This window comes from Durio zibethinus, chromosome 11 (assembly GCF_047325235.1).
Source record: "Durio zibethinus cultivar Kanyao isolate XHJ-2024 chromosome 11, ASM4732523v1, whole genome shotgun sequence".
NCBI lineage: Eukaryota > Viridiplantae > Streptophyta > Magnoliopsida > Malvales > Malvaceae > Durio > Durio zibethinus.
In genome coordinates this window covers 20,299,373-20,310,017 of record NC_143172.1, presented here as the reverse complement: position 1 = coordinate 20,310,017, position 10,645 = coordinate 20,299,373, and the positions used below count along the sequence as shown (strand labels likewise).

Genomic DNA, 10,645 nt, shown 5'->3' with positions numbered 1-10,645 from the left:
TTAATACTATTATCAATTAGATAAATATTATTAAATTAAATTAGTACGAGGATATGATTTCCTTGATTATATATATACCCAAGTCTTCCAAACTTGCTTGCTTGCCTACAAAATGAGGTCTGAAGCCTGATTTTCTCTTGTCTTCCAACAACCAAGGAAAAATGCCCCTAGATTTTATGGTCATATAATTGACTATATCTTCATGTATTTGGTACGTTAGGAGCTGGCATTAGTTTTTGTTGGATGATCCATATAGCCTGCTAGCTGCTCATGAAAGCGCTACTTAAATGTTAGCTAGCTTTAGGTTGGATGGCTACACATGGACAATGTCCACCATTTTTGCTTTAGTGTCGACGTTTTAACTGCTTAAATAAATTTGTCATATAATTTGCCTTAACTTGGATGCTCCATGTTTCTTTTTTATTTTTTTTATAAAAAAATTCGTAATTTAAAAATAAATTAAAATTTTGTATATATTAAAATTAAAATTTTAAAAGTAATTGTATGAATTGAATTAATCCTCAAGTTTTATTACATTGTTATTTCATAATATATCCCTTGTAAGTTTGAAATAAAAACTTTGGTTTTTTTTTTTTTTTTTGAAGTGATGCATTGTTTTATACTTTTGCTCACAAGTGAATCAATAAAGAAAAGCATTTACTATTTTGGAGAAAAAAAGAATGAAAAAATTGGGATGGATGAAACGTGGGGATCCGTTAAATGTATTAAGTTTTTGCGTGTAAAGATGTATGTATTAGGAAGTTGAAATCACATGGGATGCTGACCTTGAAATTGCAAAGCCTCATCTTCCTTTTTTTTTTTTTTTCTTCCAATTTATTTCCTTTGCTTCCTTTTTAGGTTTTGAAAAGGCTCTTATAACTCAAGCTACCTTTTTTTTTCCATTTACTTGTTCGCTTCCATGGCAGCCCCAATGAAGAAACTTTGTTTTTTCCCATTATACATTTTTCATCACCTAATTACCAAACTTTACCTACAAAGGGGTGATTGATCTAGTATACATAGGATTGGCATCGGGTCGGGTTCGGGGCGGGTTTTGCTCGCCCCAAACCCGACCCGATTTAATATTTTATTAAACTCGAACTCGATTCTACTCGAAAATTTTTTTGATTTTTCATATCCAAACCCGACTCGACCCTGATACCATATAAATCGTATCCGATCCGACTCGACCCGAAATTAATAAAATATTATTTTTTAAATATAAAATATTATTTTTTTAAATATAAATATTTAAAAATATCATTATATAAATATATATAATAAAAAATTAAATAATTAATTAAAAAATAATTTTTTATATAATATCAAGTCGGATCGAATCGAATTTTAAGTAAACCTGACCCTGAATGTTTCCTTATTTTACCCGACCTCGAAATTCGAATTTCAAAAAAAAAAATTGATCCCGTGAGATCGAGTCGGGTCGAAATCCATCGGGACGGGTTAGCTCGCCATTCCTAAGTATACATTTTGGTTTGGTCTTCCAAATTTTGATTGAGAAATTAACTTTTGGACCGAAAGGAAGGATTGGGTTTTCACCAATGTAGAAAGTGAAGGCCCAATTTACTTTTGTGGTTACACGTGGGAATGACTCACCAATATTGGGACAGCAAAAACCAGTAAAATTCGAGAATTGATAGCTTTCTAAGGCAAAACCATTCCACCAAACGACATATCTTGTGACAGATGCAATGTTGAACTAATGAAAATTTTAAAAAAAAAAAGAAAGAAAAATATTGTCTAGATTTTGAAAAGAAGGCAACCGCTAGAGAATCGAGGTTGACCCCATTGAAATTCTTTTTCCCTTAAAAAAATGGGAAATAATAGTAATTGAGTATAATTTGAACTTTGGATGTGTTGATTAAGGGAGTGTTTGTTGCCACAACTAAAGTTATCATGGGCGGTTAGTAGAATCTGAATGATTGATTAATAATAAAGCAATCATTCTCAACCACCCATTACTTTCTTTTCCAAATCCATATGCTTCCAAATTCTAATCCAATATACCCCATCTTCATAATTGCATTAGCACTTTTTTTTTAATAATTAAATCATTATTCTTTTTTATAATATGTAATTTTTGAAAGGAAAACCCAATAATATGAATTACGAAATCGCTTGTTTCGTAGCAATGTGAATTTTTTTTTTTTTTCTAAAGAAAGAAAAGGAGGGAGTAATTAATGGCGTGATTAGCTCTTTGAAGAATATTAAAAAAAAATAAATGGGAAAATAAAAAAATTTGTTACATGTAAGAAAGATATAATAAAGAGAAATAACAAACGTTAGGTCGTCAAATCTAAAAAATAAAATGAATGAAAATTTATTTTTTAAATTTCATAAAATTGTGTGTGGGAGAATCAATGGGGATCACATAAATGGTTAAAAGAAGCACATGATGAGTTATTTGACATTATTAATGCTTCACTACCTGCTGCTACCGAATCCTGTGATCGGCTAATCATCTTCATCATAAACATGGATGCCACTCTCCTGATCTCTTAACACAAACAAAAAAACAAAAGAATAAGATCAGAATCGGTGGACCCATATATGAAATGGGGTCTTACAGAATGAACTTGGACCATCAAATCTGTAATACATGCATTGATAAGAAAAGGTTCTTTTTTTCCCTTTTCTTGGGGTTGAATTTTGAATATATTGGCTACATCAGGGGCCACAAGTTGCCCCCACTTTCACGTGCTTTTGCTTTTGCTCTCTCATTCCACTCTGCAAAGTAGTGATTTTCTTACAAGCTGCCTGGCTGACTGATTTATGTGTTTCTGAACTATCTTGATATATTTTGTACATAGCATACGATTGTTAGCCTTATGCTGACCATTCTGCAATGCAATTCATGGATTCATTCGAGGGTTGGGGATTAGGGAGGCGGTTCGAGAGAAGATGCTGTGGCTGGCTATTCATTTGTTTGTAATCAAATTAGTTCTAAATTTGTGCCATAGCAGCGACAACCATTATGATCAAAATAATGGAGAGGGCTTGAAACTAAAACCGTTAGTAAATGTATTTAGTGACGAATCCATAATTTTTTTTTTGAAAGTGTTTATTTATAATAAAAAATTATAAACAAAATTTTTAAATAATATATTATTATATTATTTCAATTGTTTACAACGAATTCTTATATTAAAAAGAAAAAGACAATTGCACCATTATTAATGCTATCAAATACATTCTCTCACTAAACAATCATTCAACAAGAATAAAAAAAATTATTTCTTAAATCACTCTTTATTAACTTCATCACTTAAAATTTTGAAAATATCCAAAAAATAAAACTTAAAAGTGCGGTGAAAATTTTTCTTTAAAAATTTTTTATTTTTCAATTTTGAGTGTGTCAGCACAAAAGAATTTATCATTACTTTTGGAGCACTTAAAATGTTTGATGTAAAATGGAATGTTTGTGCTCAATATTCAGGTATAGTTCTGCAAGAGCAGTATTTAAGGCTGCCCCAATTGGAAGGACATCCTCGTCAATACAGAAATAAGGGGAGTGTAGTGGATGAATTGAGCCAACTTCCTCATTTCTTATTCCAATGCCTAGCATGAATCCAGGGATTAATTCTTGATAGAAGGCAAAGTCCTCTCCTTCGATACCTTTGTTGCCCCCTCTTGACATTCTCAGGACCAAGCAAAAGGCTACCAGCCTTCTGAACATGTTGATGCAAGACATCATCATTTACAATGGCAGGATACGGCGGGTACTCTTCTTCTGTCATGTCAATTGAAGCATTTCATCTATGTATGGCTGCTTGTCCTTTTATGACCTACAACAAGTTACGATTACATAATCATGCCTAGGCTGAAAAAAAAAAGGGAACATCTTTCACTCGGTTCTTAAGAGCGTTCTTAAGAGCAAACCAATTGACAGACAGCGAAGATCTTAAAAAATTAAGTTGATCAATATAACATAACCTGAAGCACAGACAGTATAGAGAAAAACTAAAGTAACAAACAACATAAAATAAATAATTCCCAGAGCCGAGATCACCAATACATCAGACCAACCAGGAGTAATCTTTTCTTTCTTTCTTTTTTTTTTTTTTAAATAAACAGGGATTAATCTTAATAGACAAGAAATAATTGACTTGAAACAGAGGAACAAGGAGCTTGTACTCTCAATATAAGATATTTTATTTATGGGAATATCATCTCAGCAAAGAAGGAAGAAAAGAAAATAAACCACGAGGGTTACAAGAATCTGTCCACTCCATAATGAAATAAGATATATGCATTATGTTAGTAAGAAAGTTGCCTCAAAGGGTAGGAAAAGCTAAGGACAGAGGACATACGAGGAGTTTTCTTAATCTCAACTGGAAAATCATGATGAACCATCACGGTATCAATCACTAAAACCAAAAGGTAAAAAGACTAAATAAGTCTGTGTACCTCTTTCAACCTCTGTTGGAGTTTATGCAAGCCTTAAGTGGTGAGACTCCTCAAAGTGCCCCCAAATTCAACATATGGCAGAATCACGTTGAATGCAGATCCATCTCTGATAAAAGTAATGGACAACACCTTACAGAAGGCGAAAAAAAAAAAAGCATCAGCATTAGGTTGCATTGGATGCTCTATGTTTTTTAGCCACTACATAGGTATCATTGTTGTATATCGAAATAAATGATAGATGTCAAATTTATCAAAGAATAGGCATGGACCATTCCTCTATAAGTTACTATAAGTCACTATAAGTCACAAACAAACTTGACAATGGATATCCAGGAAAGAAAATGGGAATATTCTTGACTATAGAGAGGATCAGCTTCTCTAGCGGTTAGCTGTTGCAATGCCAAAATTGCAAAGGATGCAGCAAGTATTGGATCTACAGTAGAATGAGGCACTGCAGGATGCCCGCCGACTCCTTCTATTTTGGCTTCAAAGACGCATGTAGCAGCTAACAGCGGCCCTGGAACCAGCGCTACACTTCCTGTGGGTTTTTCATAAATGATGTGCATTCCAAATATTGCTTCAGCATCACCTAGAGCTCCTTCCTTTATCATGCGAGATGCACCTGCACCTCCCTCCTCTGCAGGTTGGAAAAGTAGTCTGACAGTTCCCTTCAGTGGCATATAACGGAAAACTTGAAATTGAATAAGTATTGTGAACTTTAAACACTAATAGTTACATAAGCAAATGGATTTGAAATGTTAAACAAAGACAAATGTGATAAGCGTGCATGATTCTTACAACAAATCTATTCAATTTTTTTAGATGAATTTTTCATTAGCAGTCCTGCAGCATTTAAGATGGGCCATTTCTTCAAATACATATAGAACTTTATCTGATGGACACAGCTCTTATATGTCATATATGTATATATATGTACATGTGTTTTCATGGGAAGGGATGAAAATCAATAATAAGTACGAGTCAACTAGTACGGTATGATGTTGTAAGAAAATTGACTACTTATAACTTTTTTCCTCTTGTAAGTCTCTAGTTAAACCATATTTCTCAAATGGAACCTGTATAACATGGAATTGTATTAAAATGAAACTTGTACGGTATAATATAAACAAGTAGAAACTGTTAAGGATAATAGGAAGAAAAGCTTGTAATAATGAATGACCTAGTATTTGCCATCTTGAGCACATGGATTGGAATTCCCCTTTTGCAGATCAGGAGAAACAAACAAATTAGTCTACCCTGCCTTACCTCTAGCCTGAGGTGATTTACAACCTGGCCAAGTATCATTAATCATTTAAAACCTAACTTCAGTCAGTAAGTGGTTCATTCTTCCATGGTGGTACGTAATTGCCCTTCTTCAAGGCTTTCCTTTGTAATCTTGAGAAAACATAGCTAAGTCAACTACACATCCAATCAGTCGAGAATATAACAAAACAGCGATGAAGATTTCAAATCAAAGCTAACCTTAAGCCTATCTTAGCGTTGATTAAGCAACTTGGCAGCTCCAAGAAGCATGGTGGTGTGAGCATCGTGCCCACATGCGTGCATTTTTCCATCTATTTTGCTCTTATGCTTCCATTCCACAAGCTCCTATAGAAATAATCATGGTAAACAAAACAAAACAGTTGTGATGATCACCTAAATATGGTAAAAAGAAGAAAAGGATTACTTACGGTAGGATCACCTGAATGGGAAGAGCGCCCATGTCAGCCCGAAGAGCAACAACGGGTTTAGACCCAAAGCGAATTTGGGCGACAATGCCGGTTTCGGCAACCGGGCCTGAGTAAGGGATGCCAAGTTGATCAAGTTGTTTGCGGATAAGAGAACTAGTGTTGTGTTCTTGGAAGCGGAGTTCCGGATTTTCATGGATTTGCCTCCTGATTGAAACCAACCAGTCTTTGTCTTGCTGTGCTGAACTTAAGAGTTGATCTCTGTAATCACGGTCATGTCTAAAGTGTATAGCCGACGGGTAGGTAAGGCAGAAAAGCACAGAGACCAAAACATGTGGGACGAAAGCTGTTTGACCCATCTAAGTTGTCTGACTGTCGACTTTCTACAAACAGTCATTCATTTCTGAAAAACAGAAAACCAAAAAAAAAAAAGGTTGTTTCCGCGCTTTGAAGGGAAGGAGAGAAGCCACCTGAAACAATCTCCGTCGAGTTGTTTGTTTTTCGATCGAGAGTTCACCAAGGGGTGGTGGCGCAGTTGGCTAGCGCGTAGGTCTCATAGCTTTAAGAGTTATCCTGAGGTCGAGAGTTCGAGCCTCTCTCACCCCATCGTAAAGATTTTATAGCTGATACGAGTGATCCAGCACCAGCACTGCATTTTCTCCAACGTTGGCTTTAAAGCCTTTTTTGGGGCCTTTACATGGAAACTGCAGTGGTAATTGGGTGTAAATTGTATATGTTGGGTCAATATCTGTTCTATTTGTAGGGTTGATAAAGTGTTGAATTTTTAATTTTGATAATTATAATTCAATTTTTGATAATTTCACTTTAAAAAAATACACGTTGGAGAAGTTCCTCCTGAAGGTCGTACTCGCCATTCTACTTTGGACCATTGAGATTAATTAAAACGTTCTGGTCCATGCTTAGCAGATTTTGTTAAAGAGCTCTTCAGACTAAAATTATTGGTCCTACTTCCGACAGCTCATATTTAAAACTTAGGGTACTTCTAGTTTTCATAATCTCAACACGAGACCCTCACTCTTCTTCTAAGGCGCCATTTGGGAGCCCAATGAAAATGCTCCACCGCATCCGAAAGTACGTTTTACAATTGGGCTCCATGCAGCAGGAGCACTCCCGCACTCACACTGGGTTACCAAATAGAGCCTTAGTGACATTATCACAAGGAATAACAATAGGCTCAAGCTGAACAAAATAATAAGAATGAAACCAGACTAAGGCCAAACCCTTGTAGAGAAACGGAATGGTAATCGCTTATCAGTATGCCCCAATGGCAAAGCTTTCGTGAAGCAACATGCAAAAACCAGAGAGAAAAGCAGTTATATATACTGCATAAACAGATGCTCTGTATCACTAACTAAATAGATCATATACATAAATGTTAGTACTCAAAATCATTGCCGCAGTCCTAACTAGTACAGAGCCTTATATGAGACGAGTCTAATATACGCAACCAAATAAGCAGCATCAAATTACAAGACATTCAATGTGTGAAACAAAACTATAAACAAGATTAACATTACAGCTACCCAAAACATAACAGCAAACTGCTTGTGCAAGCGACCAGCTGAAAACTTCTTCGAGCATCGAGATGGAACCTCTTCACAAACTGAAACAGTGCTCTTTGACCTCAAAACATTGTTTTTGCTTGACTCAGAAAGGGGTTCGTCCATGGTGCCACAAGCAACAGCATCACCGACAATGATATTCTCTTCCATGACTTTTACCTCCTGCAAAGACAACTTATTAAGGTCCAAACATATCTGGATTTGGCAGTGGTTCTATATTATTATCAGTTACAAACTTCTCACCTTTGTAACAACTGGTTTTGGATCATCTTCTTTCTCTTCACTACTCCAGTTATTTGTTGCATTGCCACTGTGAAGTGGGCCAACTTGAAGCTTACGCTGCAGACGTATTCTTCTTGGCGCATTACCCTGTGTCATAGAGTTCTCAGTGTCTAGTGGACTTCGAGCAGGGGGAGACATAATCCTGATTCCAGTGATAGCATTATCGACATTACAAGTTGTATTCGCATTATTGCTCAATTCTCCATTACTATTTAGCACATTATAGGCTGGCCCGGTGCCAGAAAAGTTAACGTTCTGCTTGTGAATTGGAATGGTGCAATCTTGTGCTGTTGCTTTATTCTCTAGAGGAGCCCCTTTATTGGCAGTTATGGTCTGAGGCTGTTCCAAAGGAGAATTATTGTTTTTAGAAAAAAAAAAAAGAAAAGGTTATTCTTAATGCAAAAATGTTCCTAATGCCTGAAGATGCAAATATGAAATTATGCATATCATTCGCATGATCAGAATTCATAAGAGCACTATGAGCCATAACATTTGAATGAATCTTGAAACACTATGATGTTCAATGGGAAAACTAGTACAAATACAGGATAAACAATAACTAACTAGCTGGCTTCTACTCACCAATACTTGCACCACTTCCGCATCTGATTCAGTGCATGATCCACCATCCTTACCAAAGGCCATGGCCTTAGGGGTATCACTTTCGATAGATGAATTCTTCTGACTGCCAGAGTCATCACTGTCGTTGTCATCGGAATTTTTTAGGATAGAATTCAAGAAGTCGGAAATATAGGTATCATTTTCATTTGTGTCATGCTCTAACTCCACCCGACTGAAACTCTTCCCAACATGATCAAACATCCGAGGTGCTTGCTCTGCTTCAATCGGAGAGTGCAACAGAGAAAAGAGTTTGCAGTCCAGTGGCATGACCATGGGATCACAAAAATGATTCAAAGCATATCCAAGTGGATCCACCTGAAATTGAACAACATAAGCACTACAGCAATGATTGCAAAATCTAAGTCTAAATCCAAATCCAAATCCAAATTCAGTTTCATTTCTCACCTCTGTAGGTGCTATTTCTACCATTTGAGCTGTTACACCATAAGCTTCAAAGTCATTGTTGTTGCAGTCTGATATAGGTGCAACAGCGTTAGAAATCACTTCATTGGGCAAAACTACAGGACAAGTTTCATTGCTAATGGGAATTTTTTCAGCTATCCCTTCCACCACAGGAAAGTCTTGAGGCACTCTTATCTCAGACTGCATGTCTTCAGTAGGAGACGATACACCAGGATCAACTTCATCACCATTTATATCTTCAATTCTCTCATCTTGTTTCTTGAATAGACGACAAATTACAAACGCATTCTGCACAAAGGAGAAAACAAAAACAACGAAAATAAGAAAAACTATCATCGAAGAATCAATACATGTGAATCAAGCAACTGCTTCAACACATTATCACAATTGACCCACTGATCATATATACGCATAAACCCTAGTAGTTGTGTACAAAAACAGAACCGTCAACCAAATTAAAAACATGATTTAATGCAAACGGAATCGCATAACTAATCTTGTATCAAAATATCAACCATATCAAGGAATTCATGATGTGAACTAATTTCCACCACCCATATTACCAAATTGGCCTCATTTTCCATGATCATAATAACATGGATAACTAAACAGAACAGAAGTAAGAAAAAGAAAAGAGAAACCTGTCCGGGTTTGGTGCCGTCAAGCTCATCGAGGGTAGTACGGTACTCGTGCATAATCCAATTGGTTCGCTTTCCTCTAGGAGCCCGACCGAAGTAAAACACCAGAGTTTTCTTCATGCCGATCAAGCTGGACCCAGACTTAATCTTGCGATCCGTGCCCGTAGCCTTCCAGTAACCAAGCTGGGTAGCCCTGTTGAGTCTATTGCCGTTGGGGTACTTCCGGTCGAGTGGGCAAAAGAAAAACCACTCCAGGTCACGAGTCCTTATAGCGGACAAATGAGGCAAATCCCATGGCTCACATCTACAAACATCGATTTCACGAATGACTCCAACCTCATCGTTTCTGTCCCCGTTTATCTTTGACCGTAAGTAAAAATTGATCAATTCCACGTCCGTTGGTTGGAACCGGAATCCTATGGGTAGTGAATTCAGTGACAGAACATCCATGATAAAATGTTGTTGACCCAAAAAATGATTGTTTGGGAGATTTTTAGAAAAAATTATAGAAAGGGAAAAGGAGACGAGATTCACAAGGAATCAGTATTTGGCATAGCTCGGTGAAGAGTTCGAAGGGAATGGCAGATGGCCCATAGCTTTTCTTATGCCTTTCAAAGGATATAATAATTATACGAAGGAAAGAGCTTAGAAAGTCGTTATTTTTTATTTCTCAATTTCAATTTCAGACATTTACCCGCGTTTCGACCCGGATATTCTGCGTATTGCTTGTGCTTTTTTACCATTATGCCCGCCGTCCACCCCAAAGAGCGTAGATTCCCTTCCACTCTTCCTCTTTGTTAGTGTCCAATGGCGTAATTTTTCCGAAATCCAAGGGCGGATTCTCCCAAGAGCATTGAGTAATCCAGCGAATAAGATCTTGACATGTGGAAATGGCGTCACACCCAAAAGCGTGGGGTCTACATGGATTACGTAGCAACGTACGAAAGTGCTGTGAAGTGTGAACCCTCCCGATAACCTCCTTAAC

At 36.6% G+C, this 10,645-nt stretch overlaps 1 protein-coding gene and 1 pseudogene across 2 annotated transcripts; both read right to left on the bottom strand.

Moving 5' to 3' along the window:
* Positions 1 to 3,333: 3,333 nt before the first annotated feature.
* On the bottom strand, positions 3,334 to 6,533 carry LOC111289486 (IAA-amino acid hydrolase ILR1-like 3; annotated as a pseudogene). The gene is made up of 5 exons (XR_016346485.1): positions 6,128 to 6,533; positions 5,908 to 6,033; positions 4,781 to 5,093; positions 4,426 to 4,556; positions 3,334 to 3,803 (listed from the first exon to the last, which is right to left on the bottom strand). The product of XR_016346485.1 is annotated as an IAA-amino acid hydrolase ILR1-like 3 (transcript).
* A 914-nt stretch (positions 6,534 to 7,447) lies between these two features.
* Positions 7,448 to 10,254, bottom strand: LOC111289482 (NAC domain-containing protein 91-like). The gene is made up of 5 exons (XM_022880569.2): positions 9,664 to 10,254; positions 9,005 to 9,310; positions 8,561 to 8,914; positions 7,940 to 8,317; positions 7,448 to 7,858 (listed from the first exon to the last, which is right to left on the bottom strand). Exons 1-5 carry the CDS (start codon positions 10,108 to 10,110, stop codon positions 7,601 to 7,603), a joined length of 1,743 nt encoding a protein of 580 aa, XP_022736304.2. The 5' UTR covers positions 10,111 to 10,254; the 3' UTR covers positions 7,448 to 7,600.
* Positions 10,255 to 10,645: the final 391 nt, after the last annotated feature.